The following is a 20,386-nucleotide window of genomic DNA, read 5'->3' on the forward strand; positions in this document are numbered from 1 at the left end:
AATATGAATTGGTGCATTTCAAGGTAAATTCATTACAGCTCAATAAGCAGATGTTGAAATATGTGGTTGTTTTATTATTTTCTTCTGTCATCTGTGGATTGCCCTGTTTTAAGAAAAGCCTCAGTCATGTCTAATTGAAGTTCTTTTGATTCCACAGATCTAAAAAAACACAGCCAAGATATGAAGGCACGAATCTGTGAGATTACTACAATCCAGAGAAGGTAGAAAATGTCAATATTCCACATACTTTAAAATGACGCTCACTAGTTCCATGAGCCGGATAAGAGCACTCCCTGTGCTACCGTGTACTTTAACACAGAACACAGTGTTCAAAACAACTGTTTTCACACACACACTTCAAAGACAAGCATAGACAACACTGTGTGTGTAATAATGCAGACGTGAACTGTGGTCATGAAAAGATCTCCTGTGTCAAGTGAGGTTTTCTCACACTCAGTCCCCTTTGGATATGGATCACTGTGGCTGTTCAAACAGGATCTTAACTTAAGTTAAGCTAGCTTGTCAACAAGTCTTCTTGTTTTTTTTGCCTTTATGACTTGTACACAACTGTTTACATAAACACTTCTTGTTGGAAAGTCAATAAAGAAATTCAAAACAACGACTATTTGACTCAAAATGACGCAAAAAGACAATAAATAACCACAAGAAGACGCAAAACAACCTCAATAAAATGCAAAAATATGCTAAACTAGCACAAAAAAACACAAAATGACTGCAACAAGATAAAAAAATGGCCACAAAGAGATGCAAAATGACAAGAAAGAGACACAAAATAACTACAAAGAGACACAAAACGACTGCAAAAAGATGAAAATGTCCACAAAGGCAGAAAAAAAAAAATACAAACAGGGCAGCAAAGTTTGATGACTGAAAACTAATACAAGAAATTGAGATCGTATCTGCAGATAAGAATAAGGATAGAGTAGTCTGACTGGTAAAATCTATGTGATACCTCGTAATGTAGTGTGTGAGTGTGTGTGATGTAAACGTCACTTCCCCTCACAGTACCTGTATTGTCTTGTGTTGTCACTATCAACCTGTGGGGCACTCGAGGTGAGACCTTCAGCCCGGCACGTACCTGGTAGAACCTGTGAGAGAGGATACAAACACAACAGTCAGCCTAACACTGCACTAAATAAATGTACATACTGATGTCTCAGTAAACAGTGTTCATGTCTCATAGCATGGCAAAAGAAAGGGAAAAGGTCACTTGAGTCCAGTTTTCTAATAGCAGGGTATTTACACTCAATGCTATTTAACAAATATTTAACATTTCAGGTTGAAGATGAGTCACCTGCTGTGGGTGGGGACGTCTCACTGATGGATTGAATGTGTGCCAGTGGGCTCGTGTTCCAGTGAATTCATTCTCAGGCTCAGAGGCTTGACTTAGAAAATGTTGAACTAGTATTTCTTAAAATATTACACATTTAAACTTAAAGCCTATTGTTTTCAGATATGCTTTACATGTGAAAAGGTGCATTCTGATTCATAACTGAGGGAATAAATCTATTTGTTGTCTCGTTCAAATGTAAAACGTGTCTCCAGACGGAATACAGGATGCTCTGTATTAGTTTGTTGCACTTATTGTATTCACGCTAGTTTGTTTCTGCACTGTACTTTTGCTCTGGTTTATGCTCTTAGATGCTCGTTTAAAAAAGGAGATGCACTTATGACTTCTGGTGACTCGCAGTTCTCTGGAATACCTAAATACACTGATTGTAAGTCGCTTTGGATAAAAGCTAAATGGCTGTAATGTGATGTAAATGCTCTGTTTTATGTAAAGAAATGTAAAACGTGCAGCTTTCAAGCTTCAAAAGTACTCGTCGTGTCATGGACCACAATCTAACGATGTCGTGTTAAACAAAATCAGCCCTGAATTGTACAAATGTTTTATTTAATTATTAAAGGATTATGGGCAAAATGGTTATTAATAATGGAAAAGACATAATAATGTACCGCTATTTAAAAGCTGTAAGGTATTGTATCAGATGTTGTTAGAATTCTACAGTGCTAGCAAACACTTGAAGATGAGACAAAAATGTATTGATCCCAGGAAATGATGTTATTACAGCTTCAGAAGTAATTCTATTCATAAGAAAAACAGAGCAGTGAAATGAAAAACAGAATAGAACGGTCTCACTGGCTTGTAAAAGGATTATTTACGTGGCAGGCCAGGCAGCGATGGCAAACATGTCTTTGAAAAGGTCACTTTGACAGTTTAAGTCAAAGCAGCTTCGTGTAAAAAGCACATCTCAGCTCTCCGGGGACACATTGGCGATCCGAGAGACCGGAGCGTGGCTGTGAACACAGTCATCACGTCGGCGTGTTAGTGACAGCGCCCCTTAAAGATGGAAGCTTGACGGAGAGGAGCACGGCAAAGGGTTTGAAGGTTGATAGATAAATATGTGGTGTTTATGGATCAAAATAGGTCAACTCAGTGGTCTGTAACTGCTCAGAAACTAATCCGCAAACCTCTTAAAGCGGAGGGTTTATAGACTTGTGTGCTAAATGTTGAATTTTCAATAAACTATTATTTACGTTAGAAGAAACAGATCTCAAATACTCTTGGTATATATATATATATATATATATATATATATAAAGAGATAGAGAGAGATGTTGGAGGACAATCAAACCTTTACATTTTGTTTGCAAGATAAAGTTAAATAGAATAATAAAAATGCAGCTGGTTTCGTAATTCAAGTATCTGAAGCAATCAAAGTCTCTAACTTTGCCTCCATTAGTGAAAAGTAAAAGTGTCATTGGCTTCTTTTGAATCAAATTGAATCAGTTCTTTCAATGCAATCAGTGTAAAACGGGGCCCATCAAAGTGTACAGCTGCATGGTCCCCCAGTCTGGTTCAGGAATTTGTATTGATTTCAGTAATTGCGTTGATGCGTGGTGAGATGCACGGGTCACTAAACCATTCTTATTCCGCAGCGCTTCATCTTTACAAAGGGATCCAAATCTTTGTGGCGTCCACAGCTCTGTTCTCTAAATCCCACGCTTTTTCTTTTTACTTTCACTGAAGCTGCATACAGCTTAGACAGTAAGTACTGTTGCATGCAGTATTCTATTTGCACATACTACTTTGTGATACGATTGCACCCTAAACCTTTGACCCTCTTGATCTTATATCAGCTGCACAGAGGATTGTGGGTCGGAGGAGTCAGAACAGTAGGCTGGCTTACATACCGTGAAATGGGAACGGATGCAGTGGGACATCCAGGTATTTTCGGCATACTGCAGTCGACATACGACATACATATGGGGGACATAATAAATATTTTTCTGGTATACTTAATGGTATGGCAACTGGTAAAAACAAACCTATTAGTGCATTGAGCTGGAGGGATTACCATGATTAAGCTTTAGCCCGTCCCTTTTTGGAAAATCATTTTGATAAAGCTGGCATCCGATGAGAGGTTTTAATCTTCCTGCAGAAGCATCAGCAGGATCAACATTGCCCCTTTTTTATAGTCATAGAATATTAAAAAAAGACTCAACTGAAAAAGTACACATTTTAATTTGACTTATTTTATTTACACGTATTATTCATATTCTCATTGGTAGAGCCCATTCTTTGTTGTTTCTGTCATGTGAATGTTTTTTTTATTGTGTTACCATCCTCAGGTGAGTACTGGCCTACAAAAGCAGATGGAAAACTTGTAATGCCTCCAGTTTTGGGGGTTGATTATTTTACCTTAAATAATAATTAAAACCTGCATTGTGAGGAAGATGCAGATGCTACAGTGATGTTCAGGTTATGTGAAGACAACACACAACACACAGTATCTAACAGAGTTCCTTTAGATCATTTGTTTAAATATTCTTCTGATTATCTATATTTTATAGAGATTAAATGTCGGTTGTCTCTGTTTTTCTTGGTGTCGTATTGTTATTCCTATTTAATTTATTTTTATTTATTACAGATAACAGCTAAGAAACATTTAGCAAGTCGTTTAGCTTCAGCTAACACTCATCTAGCTCACATTTCCCCTACTAGGAAACTGTTACAGTTGTCTGTTAATGCAAAATGTATGCTACATGCCATTTCCACAGAAATCATACATTTTTATGGTATAATGTTTTTATGTGGTCAGGGAGATTCCAAAAAAGATGATTCTTGTCCCGACTCAATTTTGACCAAATATACCGTGTTTTGCCCTTACAGTAGGTTAATCTGTTGTCTGAATGTTAATGACCCATGCTGATGTGTAAACCCACATCTCATTAGACCCCCTGGTGTCCTGACATACATTTGCAGGGGATTATGGGTACTTCTCAGACATGTCTGACCACGTCCAGCTCGGATAAAAGTAGTTTAATTAGTTTTTTTGTTTTTTTCAGTGGAGTGAGACAATTTGACAGAGCAGACTTTGGTAGACTGGTACAGCACTTTAATTTACTGAATACATTATATTGTATCATTTCAAGATGTGGCATATTTTCGTTAGTATTAACCCGTCGTTTTGTACATCTTCATCGCAGTGTGTGCAGATATGTTTCAATCAGTTGGAGAGATGCTGTATTTTATACAGAGTCAAAGCCGTCTGTTCGTCTTGCAATTATTCCATCACTAACCAAAGTGTATTTTGCTCATAAACTGATGAATTCAAGAGATATAGTTTGTAATGCCTTCCACTCATGGCTGTGGGAGCAAAACGTCATAGTGTAACCATTGTACTGAACCACTTACATTATTACAAATTGAAGTTCTGAATTAATTTATTTTTTAATCAGTTAAGGTCGAAAAAATTAAAAGAATAAAAAATGTTTAAAAAACAGATGGATAAATAAAATGTGTCCTTTGTCAGCATTCAACACTAATATGCTCCGTGAGTTTGCTGAGTTGGCAGCAGATAAACCAGGTAATATAAACAAATATCACGACTCTGGAAATGTGATATCTGAAAAAATAAAAAATAGCTTACCCTCTTTGAAAGAGATCCACATTGTGAAACTTGTGCAACTCTACAGAAAACTCCAGTGTTCCCTGTACTTCAGACATGATGTAATCCCACTCATCACCTGTCAAAAGAGAAGAAACACAATAAGCACAAGACAGAAACCACAAAACGAGGACATCTCTAAAACTAGCTCACGGTGTTATTTTCTGTTTGCTGAGGTGATGTGACTCATACATTCCAGTGTGAAGAACCGACTCTAGACACCATCTGAATATTATCACCGTTAAATGTTTGAAATCATGAAATGGTAGGGTGATGTTCATTTCGCAGAGTAAATGCAGGTGCAGCTGCTCTCTTTGTTGTATCGGTCCTAATAAGGGATGCTCTGAGATGATCTGAGGTCAGCTGTTATTACTGTCAATGCCAGCCCTTACATTGTTTATTATTAGATGTATAATTAGGATTATAACTATGCACTGAATAGTTCTGCTGCTTCAATATATTTCACTTTTATCAGATATCAAATACCTGCAAAACATGCCGATGATATGCAATCTGCTTGTACATAAAAAAGAATGATTTGTCGAATACAAAGTCTTCTGCCCGTTGCTGGTTTACTTGTTGTGTGCTTTCAGTTGGGTTTAACCGAAAACCCGTCATGTGATCACACAGCACTGAAGCCCTTGATCTTGTTCAAGGAAACTCCTGTTATACAGGAACCTACATCTAAACACATGACACAGAACTAAACAGCTGAGGAAAGCACACATACAGTTCCTATTAGCCCTCATGATTAAGAGTTCAGCTTAGAGTTTCATTCATTTATCAATGACTGAAATGACTGTTAATTTCAGGGCCTAAGATATGCAGCCTTGAATAAAAGTAAAAGTTTAATTATTTAGCTCATTGAGATAACTGCAGCTAAATAGCCTATACGTCTAATGCATCAGACCATTGAAAATGCATGTGTGTTAAAGAACCTGATCAACATATTCCAGGCAATTAACACCCAAGTGAGCGATGTTTCCCATTAGCAGCGATTAAAGCTCAGTGAATCCACAGCACGTCCAAACATGACCCGTCCACATTCGGTGCGAACAAAGATGTGTGGACTCTGCAAGCGTTCAGAGAAAGTACAGTTGGAAAACTGAGACGCAGTAAAAAACTGAGCTGTCACCAAACAACAGAAGATGAAACACTGACACGCTTTACTTTACTGTGAAGTGTCTCAAATAACCCCTCATTGAAACACAATCCCCACCATGTGTGCTGTATCGAGGTAGTGTTTCTGTAGTTGCTGAGAGTCATCTCGAGAGAGGACGGTGCACACATTGCTGTGAAACACCTTTTTGAAGTGCAACTTCACTTGTGCATTGCGACCAGTCATCAGCTCAGCAGGCTTAAAAGCATAATGCTGTTTCAGTCCACTTTCTTTAAGCCGTGAAGATTTATCTACACAGGCTGATTTCATTTCACCTGAGCTCAGACACTGGGGTATTGTGAGAAGTTAATTGGCTGCAACTAAAAAGCAAAAAGTTACTGCTAATTACAGTTAACTCCAGTTTGCAGATATTATGTGAGTAGCCCCACCACCCGTCTTCCAACTGTGGCCTTTAGCTAGCTAGCTAATTAAGGTAGAGTGCCATTCATTTGTCCAAAAAAACAGTCTCCGGGTGACCTTTTAATGTTTTCAGCTAACTCAATTTAAAAGGAGAATCCTGTAAAAGGAGTGTCTATTGTTCTCAAAGGCTACATATGACATCAAAACTGAGACTGAAGCCACAAGTCAGCATCCAAAGTTATTTACATGTTATTTAACCTCAAGTAGGGGACAATTCAAAGGCAGTGAGCATATTCTGTAAGTGTAAAACACGTGCACATCTTGTTCAACATGCCAGCGTGGTGGGGAATGTCCCCCAAGTAGTGAACGCAGCGTAGGGTGTAGTCTTTGTGAACGTAGCCCTAATGCTGGCTCCTCCCCCAACCAATTCCCCAATCAGAGCCAGATTATAAAAGACACCTGTTGGCACAGCCTCATTGTTTTCTTCTTGGCCCCTGTCCTCTGTCTAGGTGGGGGGGCAGGCATTGTTGGTGTTACAGGTAGTATTTAATATGATCAGTGAGCATGTCAACCTTTTGGAACTATACAGCTTTGAACTACTGACATGTTGGCTCGAAATTGTTTGAGAACTCCGTTGTTGTCGTTCCTACGATGACTGACTCCACATGTTAATTCCTCATATCAAAGGTGGTTCACCTGCTGCTGTTTAGCCTCTGTTGTTGTGCTATTGTTTAGTTTTTTGCTGCTCCTTGTCGTGTTTTCGTTTTCCCCCTAAGCAACACAACGCAACGCCATCTTACCAGCCAACAGCACACAGCTGATCGAGGAAGAATCAATTGTTTGTGTCTCAAATTTGCAACCTCAACTGTTTATTTTGCTCTGAATCAGTTGTGTCAAGTGAAGGATTGGTTTTCCTTTTGGAAAGGGCGTTAGTCATTTTTCTGTCTGAGCTTTATTTGCCACGTCCAGAGAAATAAATTCCAGTGTGTCTTTCCGGCACCAGAATTTAATTTGTGCGTCAAAGGTGTCCTCTCAGTTGGCAGCGACACACTCTCCTCCACCTTGATGACCCAAGATGTAAGATGACAATCTTGCCAAGAAAGGGCCAGTAAATCTTCATCTTCCTTCTAAAACCAGCAGTGTAGAGGAGAATAAAAAGGTGACGCATGTACAAAAAAAAAAACAAGCAGTGAAGCAGTCTTGAGAAACGGTTACCTACTCTAACGTAGCACATTACCGAGCCACTGCTACAAAAAGCCTGAAGAGACTAGAAATGACAACTTTTGTTGCCTCTTCTTGCTGACTCTGCGCGTCTTGTCACATTGACACACTTGCAGCTCAAGAGGGTTCGCTTTCTGTGTGCGTCAGGGTGACCATCTGTGGTCGTCAACCATAATGCTGTGAGCCAAGTGATTTGATGTGAGACTGTGAGACGCTGGAGTATGTACAGCTTGTGATTTCTTCAGCGTTGATCAAACTAGCCGAAGCTGCATCAGTGCTTCCCTAATGCACGGGGTTGTAAGCCAGCGTCTTGGTTATCTGCTGTCTCAGAGGTTCCAAAAAAAAATAAGAGCTGCAAGATTCTCCAGTGATGTGTTAGGCAGTAAGGAGAAGAATGAACACTGTGTATTTGATTAAGTGGTCAGGGGGGACTTGGGACTTAATATACTTTCGTTCGCACCAAAACAATCTACAGTATAAGGCTCGAGCACACAGGCACCGTGCACGTCAATAAGTTAATCAAATCAGCGAGAAACGGATCAAAACACCCACGCTGACAGCTTCAAAGGCATACAGCTGTCGTACATCTACGTAGGATTTACTGGTTCCATTAACGACAATGATGATCATGATAATGACAAAACTCGTCAACTGTAGCGTAAGACTTAAGAGGGTATTTTCATATTGTCAATAAATCCCATAAAAAGACCAAAACTGGATTTGTTCCTCTCTGTTTAAAGCCTGTCTGTAGCACTAACCCCCTCAGCTAATTCTCTCCTTCTAAAGATGCACAGTAATATTTAATTAAGGCTCGGGGTTACTCAAACAACACTTGTTAGAGAGAAATTCTTTGTCGGTTCATTACATTTGACAGAGAAAAATAATCTAGATTATCGGCAGCATTTTCCAGGCTGCATTTTACGAATGAAAACCTTTTTTTGGGGCTGATACCAGCAGGTCTATTTTTAGACTGTTTCATCCAGGTCCCAATTTCACAGGGCTTTGAAACTTAAGACCTTCTATGTTGGTCTATAGTATAAAGCCATACAATGTGAAATGACATGTTATTTCATGTTCATTTCCTTGTAATGTAGGACATTTCTTGGAAAAAACTATTTAATTAATTAAATAGCATATAGAGATGGAGTGTTTAGTTAGTTGATTTTATTATACATTGTAAATTTTTAAGAGAATTTGAACAGCTATGAATCCAAAAAGATTGTTTCTGTTTCCTTGTTTTTCTGTTTCCTTCTTTTTAAAGTTTTGGCTGCACTGTAAACACACACATCCGTTGCTCTTATGTACATCTGAAGTAGCTGTTCAATGAGTGTTTTGCTGCCCCCAGAATTCTGGAACCTGTAGTATTATACTTCACTTGACGACGCCACGCCAAACTACAGGTAAAATAATTCTTCATCTGAAATCTTAAAGACTTTAAATTAACTATAAAGGTGCTGAATACGAGATTGGGTCCATTCCTGTTGCCTCTCAACGTGGCTAACGATGCTCACGGCGCTATCAGACGACGCTGTCAATGCTGACAACAGCCACATGAGCATAAGGAAGACTGGCGGCTGTGGGCAGTGGGGCTGCTCAGGTAGACATTGCTCCACTTTATCTTTACATAGCATGTAGTTGTTTGATGCTATATTAATCCTCTGGATATTGAATATAGCACCCTTTTTAAGTCTATTATCTATTTGAAAATAGCGATTACTGGCCTGCTTCTGATATTTCAGGCTGTGGTTGGCATGAAAGACTGCTGAGCAATTGGAGTCGAATAGATAACATACTAAACATGTGCCTGTTAACACTTTGAATCAATCAATTGATCAATAAAAGTCATTTTCCAATGGTTTACCTAACTAGGGATTTCTTGAGGCCGTTCACCTTTCTATTGTTTTACAAATCCCGGTTAAAATGCATGTTGTGCTCAGTGCACCACACAGACGACCCGTAGCTGAGACAATTCTCACAAGTTGCTGCTTTTCGCATTTTCACAAACTATCTCATTCTGATTTCCTCCTTGCGGCGAATCATTAAATACTAATCATTACAAAACAGCCATCTGCTGTCTGATTACTATTTAATGCAGGCCACAGACATGCACACATATGCACATGCTGGCTTACTTGGAGAGCTGGAGTTTGCAGTAAATCTTCATCCTTTTAGAAAAAGTAAAACTCCTGGCTGGCCTTAAACTGCCCTCCTCCTCTTCCCGCCACACCTGATGGTGTCAGCTCAGTAGGAAACGCTGACTGACATCTCCAAGCTCAATTTGGGGAAAATATAGTTCAACATGTTCATGGTGACTGAATGTGGAATGAGATGGAGATTTTGCAGGCTACGTAGGCGTAAATGTGATTGTAACACAGTCATTGTGTGCCTTGACTGCATGGGAGCTGCTGTATGTGTGCACAGCTCAAAAGGGCCGGAAATTAATCTCCGGCATTGTTCCATTCATTAACGTCCACCTCTCTCTGCAGAGCACAATGACAGAAAACGCCAAATAAAGGGACGTGTGACAGAGGGCCAATGGGTTGCAGCACCTCCTTAGCAATGAAATAAAAATAATGAATGCCTGTTGAATTTCTCTCCAGGTTTTGAAGTATTTTGAGTATATCAACAAATTAAAGTTACTGTAACAATGTTTTATAACTGTCTGATTTTTTTTTTTTTTTAAGGAATAGCAATCTGCACACTGGAAATGTGGAGTGCCCTGCAGGAACTCACTGAACCAGCAATCATGTGAGAGAATAATCCAGCATTTGCTTAAACCCTCCGTGATGCTGTATTAGGCTTTGTTTTTCCAAAATGACAAAGCCAAAGCCCTGCAAAGGCAGAACCAAAAAGAAACCACCAGGAATTATCAAGTTAAATGAGTCAGAGTATGACTTTGAGAGGATGTGACCGTCATTCTTGCCGTCTCCAAATGAAATTCTGTTATGATCAAAGAGCTGTTCTGCGAAAAAAAAAAAAAAAAGAAGAAGGGGGGGTAGATAAAGTAACCAACTGGAAAATCCTACATTCATATCTTAGAAGTCCTTTGTAGTGTTTGGGGAGCTGTGGAGCATGCAATCTGTACTCAAGACCATAAGCAGACTCACTATTTCTATTCGATAACCAAGTGCTGGTCACTATGCGCATGTGTTTGATCTACATGTATAGACATGTGAAGAAGTAGGAAGGGGGACAGTACTTTGGTTGTTAACTGCTTTGAAATGACCCAGTCTAGCACTTGTACATGGTCTTGTTGGTTTCTGCTCCAGTGAAATGTTTACAACATAACGCGAGGGCCTGAAGTCAATCTTCATTTCGTGAACAACCTTATTAATTGTGATCTTTTCAACCCGCCGTTGTTTACTTCTACTCGTGTGTTGGCAGCGTGCTGGGACAACTCTGCATTGTTGTCATGTTGAAGTGGGAGCCTTTGCTTTGTTCATTTCAGACAGCGTGTGGGACCATTACAGACTACAGCATCTGTGAACTGTTGATAATAAACGGCACGTACTGTACTGTGCAGCATCGTTGACGAACGTCCTCGTTTGCCATAAAGATGCAGAACTGCAAAAGCACACGTTTTGCCAGCGTAGTTTGTCAATCTAAATTCAACAATAGTGCATTCATTTAGATCATTCTGAGCACGAGGATGCTTGAATAAGTCTTTTTTTTTTATTTATACCTTTATTTTGAGAGGCTACTTTGATTTAAATTGTCCTTTTTGCTCATTTACTGATCAGTGTGGTGTGTTATTTATATTTATTCAAGGACACAGCCGTCAATGTGTCAGACAAAGACCCTTAGCTGCCATATAGAAGTATAAAGTATAACAAAATCCATCCCCTTTCAGCCTGTCAGCACTCTAACCAACCTGCAGCATATAGCAGCTTCCTCTACTGTAATGCAACACAACGAGCTCCTCTCATGTTCCACACACATTCAGACAACAGCCACCCCGCTGAAGCAGCAGGGTGGCACATGTAGATGAGACAGCCTCACCTTAGCAGTGATGAAGCGTAATATCCGCAGAGGGTTTCGCGTCCAGCCTTGACTGAGAGATCCGCTGTTTGCGGAGGGATGCGCGCGGTTTGCAATGTTTATATCACCGCTTCCACTGCTGCTGCTGCTGTTGCCATGGTTATTCATCCAGAGCCTGTATGTTCTGCAGTCCCCTTTCGCTTCCTCCCTCCTTCCCTCCCTCTCTCTCTATCTCTCTCTCTCACTTCCCCCCCTACGTCTGACGGGGATTTCAATTTGGGAAAGTGCGGCAGCGTCTGTCGCGGAATCTGCCTTTGTGTTTATTCTCCCGGTCTGCCCCTGCGTTTTGCAGAAAATGCATAGGATAGTTTCATAAAGCCAAGGGAATATTAATACTCAGCAGCCAGTCGGTGTGTGTGTGTGTGTCCTGCTACTGCACTATAGCATGCGTCCAGCGGGCGAGCTGACGTCACAGTCTGCCCCTTTAAAAGCTGAAGTGAACCGTGCTGTGAGGAATTAACATGCTGAGAAACAAAGGATGAGTGTTGTGCAAAAAAATAACAGCAACATACATTTAATAAAAAGCATGCGGTTGGTCATGTGACTTGGAAGCCATGGCAGGTTAGTAGAAGTAAATTAAACTTTCTCTGCAGAGAAGAAATCAATCAATACATATTAGGAAGCAACTAAATAACTGTGACCCCGTTTTTATTATGTTTTTTACAATTGGTTTATAGATGACCAACAGAAAACAAGCTCATTTCTGAGACCCCAGCTTCAAAGTGTAACTGATATACAATTCGTATGGTAACGCTGGAACGTTGGAACACCAACTGAAAAGGTTGATTTTGCAAGTTACACTAAATGTAAATATCCCAAAAATTACTAATATAGAATCAATGAACCAGTGAAACTTTAAATCCGAAATGGCCTTAAAGTGGGCAACTGTCCCCGTAGCAGCACTCCAGCGACCCTAAAAGCTGTAGACGTCTGCGTCTAAACTGGTTTGTACAAATTTGAAGCCATCTTGCGATGGGATCAGGCCAGGGGCGTAAAGTGGGAGGAGCAATGGCCCGTGAAATGTTCTTTAGCTGTTTAGTAGCTAGTTATGTTTACCAGATAAGGTAATCTGTCTTTTGGTGCTGGGTAGTTGGTCTACTGGGTTTATCTGAGCTTTTTCGCAGAAACTAGCTGCTAGAAACAATGAGAGCAGAGAGACTGAACGTAAACAGTAAAGTTGCCGGCCATAACACCGAAACAATCAGCTGAAAGAAGTTAGTATTCCAGAATAGAAGTTGTACACTTTGCACAGGGAAGACAGGGAGTTAATAGGGGCCTTTTCGCCCAAGGGCCCTTTGGCAGGTTATTTTGACCATGCCCAAAGTGCAGTGAAATCTACTGGTATGTTACCCGTGAAAATGTATTTTTAGTAACACAGGATGAAGTCAACCATTTATTTTCTTGCAGACATTTATGGTAAATGTGCACAAAAGAGCACTAGAAAAAGTGAATTACATGCCAACTGAACAGTTACAGAGTATTATAAACACTGTACAGAGTGTGTAAGTCAGGAGCTAGTGGAAACTGTAAAAATCAAATCTTTAATTTAAAGAATCCATTTTTGTTTCCCCCATTTCAAGGATCTAAGGAGTTAAACTGGTATCTCATTATATTATTCTTGGAGAAAACCGCATGTGAGCAAAGTTACAAAGGATATAGACGACCACTAACCAGTGCTTTCTCGTTTGTTCCGGACAATCAGGTACTGCAATTAAAATGCTATCTGTCCTGGTTAAACAACTTTAAGATAAGGGGGAGGGGAGGATTATGTAACTGCAAATTAATAAAAATGTCCATTGCGCATAAGCTGTTGGTGACTGTGTGTTTGACAGTTGTCAACAATAGGAAATGACTTTTCTCTATTGTTTTCTTTGGGTGTTTTGTGTCTCTTATGCCCAAAGTGAAGCCGTGCCGCATGGCTGTTTCCCTCTTCCATTCCCAGCTTCACCTTCCTCTTTAAAAAAAACAACAACCCAAAGTCAATTGCTGCTTTTCTCTCATGGCGTTCTGCCATAAGCTCAAAGCACTCTTGATTAAGACAGAAGCTCTATCGATTTTTTTTATTTTTCCGACCGTTGCCAGAGCCCAGATTACCATAGTCTGGGAATTTCAGAAAGGTTACACATCAAGGACTCTCATTTGTACACAGTCCAATATATGATTATTTCTGGTTTACTAAAGGAAGACCACAGAGGATAACAGTGATTGCTGCGGTAGTACTCGATTATAGTGGAATTTTGCTTTTAATTTGATCTGGCAGAAAAGTGCCTTTCGGTGATGTAATGTAAAGAGTGGATGATCAAGCACACCAACCTCATCCTTAACTCTGTTCATTTAGTCAACTGTGAAAAAGTAATGTACAGACGGGTGACAAATACCATAAAAACCTGAGGAAATGAATGCAGTTGCTTCGGTGCAGGGCACTGAATGGTTTGATAGCGAACTCTCTCTCCTCTGCGGCGTTTGACACGGTGAACCACGAGATCCTCCTCTCCACCCTCAGAGGCGATGGGCGTCTCAGGCTCTGCACTCTCCTTGTTTGCATCCTACCTGACAGGTCGATCTTACCAGGTGACATGGAGGGGGGGCCGTGTGAGAACCACGCAAGCTGACTACGGGGGTTCCACAAGGTTTAGTTCTGGGCCCCCTTCTCTTCTCGAAGTGGATGGCGACACACCACCTGCAGCTGAACCTGGACAAAACCGAGCTACTGTTCCTCCCGGGGGAAGGGTTGCCCGCACCGAGACCTGTCCATCACCATTGATGGAACCGTGGTGACGCCAACTCGGACTGCGAGGAATCTGGGTGTGACCCTGGACGACCAACTGTCGTTCTCAGCAAACATTGCATCGGTTACACGCTCCTGGAGATTCCTGCTGTACAACATCACGAGGATTCGCCCCGTCCTCACTGGCGAGACGGCGCAGGTGCTAATCCAGGCTCTTGTCATCTCGGCCTGGACTACTGCAACTCTCTACTTGCCGGAGCCCCGGCGTCGGCCATCAGACCTCTGGAGCTTGTCCAGAAAGCTGCAGCTCGTCTGGTGTTCAATCGCCCCAAGTTCTCCCACACAACTTCCCTTCTCCGTTCTCTACGCTGGCTCCCTGTAAGAGCTCGCATCCAGTTTAAGACTCTGGTGCTAGCCTACAGGGCAGTGAAAGGAACAGCTCCTTCCTGCTAAATGACTGTAATGTAATGTAATATCCGAGTGAATCATCAACACTATCCTCAGTCACTGTCAACCCAATTCAACACCTATAAAATATTTTTTGAGCGACATGTTCGACAGTGATATCCACCACCACCATCATCAAAACACCTAAAGCGGCAATATCAGCAGTAGAAATTGGACTGAATCGGTGGCATCTTGGGGTTTGGTAATCCAGATCTTATAATAAATCCATGCTTCTGCCTCCTGTTTTGATGCTAAGCTAAACACACTGTGACTCCATGTTATACTTAAAGTGAGGATAACTTTCAAAAGACAAAAAAAGCACAGTCCTCTTACAAAGAAAAGTTCACTTTTGATATTAATATATCACCTCTTGATGCAATACATACTCTGGTATGGTCTGGTTTAGCTTATGATTGCCTAAACTAAGCAATCTAGATAGCTTTGTAAGCAAGAGTCAGTTTGCCAACGTTGTGACTGTTCTCTACCTGTTGTAGAAAACTATACGTTTTCCAATGGACATTGTCCAGTAATGTTACCCGTGGCCACTGTTCAGCAAGCAAAATTTAAAGAGAAGTATGTTTGAAAATGTGTTGGCACACGCTCAGTAGTCTGCCATAATCCATAATTCAACAATGGGCTCCAACTTAAAATTTGTATTTTCAAACTCCAGTAACTAGTTAGTAATGTATTAGCATTTACATGGACTGCATGCGTTGCTATATTACCTTAATGTCTTGCAGGCTAGCTAACTAGAATGTCAGCGAGCTGTTTCTACAGGTCACTTGAACTGATCTTTAAAAAGCTAGCAGAAAGAGCTAAGGACACTTACAAACTTTTATTTATAACCTCTAAAATAAATCTACACCCACCATACTGGACACTGCAAAGCTTTTACCAGGTGCAAAGGTGTCACATCCACATCGCCTAAAAGTGGACCACAGCTTGATATTGTGGCTTTGTAACCACAACACTCTTGTTTATACATTTCCACAGCAGATTCAAGCCTGTCTTCTGACTGGAGGGCCTTTAGCGTTGTGCGACTCCAGGTCAGCAGTGTGATAGTCATGGGGCCTGCCGCGTGGAAGGATAATTGCATCTCTTTCCCTCTGCCCGCGCTGTCTGTGCCTTGCTCTCTCACGGAGAGCATGAGCTCTCAATTATTTGGACCGGACACATGATCTCTCTGCCAGATCTCTGAGGAGGCCCAGTCACTGTATCGTGTTTCCCTCACAGCTCTCTCAGACGACCATCGTGGTGGAGCTACGAAAACAATCAATTAATGCAATATGATACTGTAACAAATGTTTAACCTTTTTATATTATTGGTTGTCGTAAATTGCAGAGTATCAGATGACTGTGAGGTTATTGATCCAAACTGCCAGGATCAATAAAGCGATGATTCAAGATATACACACAGGAAAACAGTTTTTGGAATGAAGAAATTGGAGAAATACTTACATTTTACGCTGTGGCATGCACCCTCATAAAAGTTAGTCAAAGTCAAAGTGGTCTTTATGCTCTTGGACAGCAGTGGTTATCACTTTTTTTTCAGATTACAATTGCCTCTCCTTTAAAGCAGGTGTTGCAAAAATCTGTAGCGCATTCATGCTTTTAAAGCACAAATTACATTTGCTTCAGAGAGTTCCGTACCCACAGGCAAATTGGTTCCTGTCAGATCAAAAACGTTGTGTACTATCAGAGCTGAGGAATCTTTTTGGGATGAGACAGTCATACCTGTAAGAAATGTCAAAGTTAAATAAAGTCGTAGCAAATGAAGAATGCCACAGTCTGTTTTCCTATTTGGGTTTATGTGATATTCTCGCAAGAAATCAGCCCGTCCCGGGTCCCTTTTGGGCTCTCAGATCTTCTAAAGTGCAGCGAAAATCACAGATCAAACACCATAGAATCAATTACATAACACGCAGGATACAACCAGCATGTCTGCCTGAGGCCCTTCTGTTAATAACAAGGCTTTCCTCATGTCAACACTGCAGGCTAACATGCATTCTTCACCTGAACTGATGATGAGTATACACAAGATTATGAAATCCACATTTCATCACACGCTGGCTGCTTCTTCCCTATCGTGACGATAATTATTAAGAGGATTGCATACAGGCATACGTGTCATTAGGAGGCACCATAAAGAAAAGAAGCAGGGAGGGGGGGGGGGGGGGGGGTTACACATAGAGGCCCGTGGGCTTCTCCATCTTTTTTAAGTGTTGGTAATAAAATGTAGCCACCACCTCCTGAAGAACTCCTGGCCAATGGGAACCCATTGAACTAACTTTTATGTGTCCTCAGAATATGCTTGAGCTTCCCCTCCACCAATTCTCTCCGTCAGTCCTTTTAACATGCGCAGGTAGAACAGACTTCTGGGATTTCATGTCCGTGGCTCCTTCTGCTCCTGCATCTCACCACTGTTTCCTCGTTGCTGAGCCTGACTGTCTTCCCATCAAGGAGGGGACTGAAACATGGCCTTCCCCAGCTCTGGTTTGAAGAGGTAAATATCACATGTTGAATATCATGTCTTTGAGCTCTTTGTGTAATTTACATGATAAGGAAGACCCATTTCAGACTGGGTGTTCACTAATTATCTGTTTCTAACCTTAAGTTAGAATGAGGATGCATCCACATTTTCCCTCTGACAACTGGAAAAGATGTGTGGTTTAGCATTGATTGAAAAACATTGGAAATTTGCATTTTAATCTGACCCACACACGAACACATGCAGCACATAAACCTCCTCTGTGTAACATTTCATCCCAGTAAAAGGGTCTTTAGCTCTTCAGTGTTTCAATTCACTTGAATGACTGAATTTACATTTCATTAACGCCTACAACATCAACACCAGGGAAGACATCTTTCACACATATAGTGCTCAAAAGTCTTAGTCTGCACATTTCCTGCAACAGCCGATTGCTTTATTCTCAACAGCAATCCATTTTGGGGGGTAATTAAGACAAATGAGAGCGCAGAAATCATGCCAGGAGAGCCGGCTTACTCTCAGGATTCTGGGAGCACCTGAGGAACAACGCAGCATGGGTGGCAGCGTAGGGAAAGTCCCATCAAATGTTGATGAATGTGCGGTATTGAAGAAGATGACATGTCATTACCTAATTGACTTTGACTGATATTTACTGGAATATATTTTGGGGATTTTCTTCACTTTTGAACTCTGGCAGCACATAAAACCACAACTGTGTGAAACCAAAATTGTTAAACACAACCTTTGATCTTGCAGGATGCAGATTAGACACATTTACAATTACAGCAAATGTCATATAGGTGCATGTTTGACAGCATTTCGTGTTAGTGTGGTGGCATAGTAAAGATGTAAGAGGCCGTGCTTAAAGCTTAAAGCCTACATTAAGACAGCTGTCAAATCTCTAAATCCTTCAATCCTCAAAAGGCTTTCATGTCATTACTTACAGTGAAAACTTCCCCCTGACGATCGCTTCGCCTGCTAAGCAACAAATTTCAAGCAGCAATTGTTTTTGCAAGCTTGTCGCTGTATTAGCCTTAAAGTGTGTATCAAAGGAACAAGCAATGCTTCTGTGGATTTTGATTACATTTTTTATTTCCATTCTTTCCTTTCCAGTTGTTACACAGAACTACAAGTGTGACTTAATATTATGAGAAGTGTGAAGCTTATTGTACGATTATTTGACGAGATCCTTTAGGGAAAGTGCTTTCACTTTGGTAAACGGTGACTTTGGCTATGATAAATAAGGAATAATTTGCCATGAATTCTGGGTAAATTAGAACTTTTTCAAACTAAAAAAACATGTCTGGAACTGCTTCAAACCACTCAGGTCCAGAAAGCGTTTGCCTTCTGGAAGAATTATGAGGTAATTTCACAATTCAGTGCAGAGTGTAACAAAACAAAAGTTCTTCATTTAACATACAATCTCAACACAGTGCAGAGCTGAGAGGCTGTAGCTTCCTAAAGCACTGCTAACTCCTCAGACAGGCTCAGGAAAGCCTCCAATTTAAATTGATTAACGACGTCCTGACTTCAGCATATTTCCTAAAGGTTTATGCACTGTCTGTAACTTTTTCCTTTCCCAACACTTGCTGCACAAGTTAGCAAACCAAAACTGATGAGCCATGTTTTCCTCTTCCACTGGTCATCACTCATCGTTACTTTGATTATAGGGTAGTGTGGCTAACTTCAAATGTGCTAATCCAAGAGCATAATTAAGGTTGACCTTGAGCTACAGAGCAGGCTAGAATATCTGGAACTGGCCCCAGGAAATGGTTTGCTTAGCTTAGTGTAAAGCGAAAAGCTAGCTAAATGCTGAGGAAAAAACATACCAATCAGTGCCTTTGAAACTCACTAAATAGCACGTTTAAATCTTATTGGTTTAATACGTAGAAAAGCTTAAGAGAAAAAAAGAAAATTGTGGCTTTACAGGTGGTTTAACTTCTGCTAAGCTAAGCTAACTGTCTCCTGGCTGCTTCTTTATATTTAACTGTTGAGGCCCATCAATCTTCTCAAAGCAAACAAGTGTATTTCCCCCAAAAATGTCAAACTATTCCTAAATAACTCTGAGTTAATACATTTGAAGGGTGAAACATTGAAAGCTTCCCTCTTGTCACATTTCATCAGTGACGTGTAGTTGCACCTGTCTAGACTGTAGATGGATGTGCGTGGAAGGCAGACAGCCAATCCCACTGGGGCTCTGAAGATGCTCCTTTAACGTGAAGGGCAGAATGCTAGACCAGCCCAGACCTTGGTTGCTTGGCCATTAGTCATTTCTCTGACAGTGCACTCTCACACATACACACACACACACACACACACACAAACTCCTCAAGCAAACACACACATTTGCGAGAGAGTTCACACACCGGAGATGGGTTACGCCCTCGGTAACACCACCCTACCTCGTTTGTTTTCTCAGATTGATGAGTTTCAACCTTTGCTTTCGGGGAAAAGAGTCCTCGTGTCACCGTCAGTCATGTTGATGATGGATTCAGGATTGCTATGGAAAGCTGTCACAACTCCAGACACACATTTATGTGTGTGTTGTGATCGCTTTAGGGAGAGTGTGCTAATGCGAGTGAAAGTGTGGAGATAATTCTGCACCGCTTAAAGACTTCTGTGTAAAATCCCCTGCAGGACTTTCCCTGTCGTCTATCATCCACCTTCTCCAGTATTTAATAGTGAAATTATCACATTTTTGAGCAGCTTTAATACTTTAAGATGACCAGTTTAGCTAACTGATATAAGAATTCCAATAAACAGCTTGAATTTCTCCAAAATGTATTTACTGTCTCGTCCCATTATAGTTTTATCTTCCCTGGAAAGCAAAACACAATTTGCTGAAGCTGTGTCAACTTTCTATTTTCTATTTATGTGCTCGGGAAGAGCACAGAGGACACCAGCAAAGTGCTTCATGTGAAGTGTTGTATTGATTCAGACACAAATAAACTGTCAAAGGGAATTAGATGCCC

At 40.8% G+C, this 20,386-nt stretch overlaps 1 protein-coding gene across 1 annotated transcript in view; it reads right to left on the reverse strand.

Annotated features, from left to right (window-relative positions):
• fam135b (family with sequence similarity 135 member B) overlaps positions 1-5,032 on the reverse strand; it is a gene marked incomplete at both ends in the record, with an annotated part of 28,910 nt that extends 23,878 nt beyond the window's left edge. The window contains 2 exons of the mRNA XM_079175643.1: positions 1,030-1,109; positions 4,956-5,032. Coding sequence (XP_079031769.1) covers positions 1,030-1,109; positions 4,956-5,032 — 157 coding nt within the window. The remainder of the gene's footprint in view (positions 1-1,029; positions 1,110-4,955) is intronic.
• Positions 5,033-20,386: the final 15,354 nt, after the last annotated feature.

The sequence above is a fragment of the Pholis gunnellus genome (assembly GCF_910591455.1).
Source record: "Pholis gunnellus genome assembly, chromosome: 16".
NCBI classification, from domain to species: Eukaryota; Metazoa; Chordata; class Actinopteri; order Perciformes; family Pholidae; genus Pholis; species Pholis gunnellus.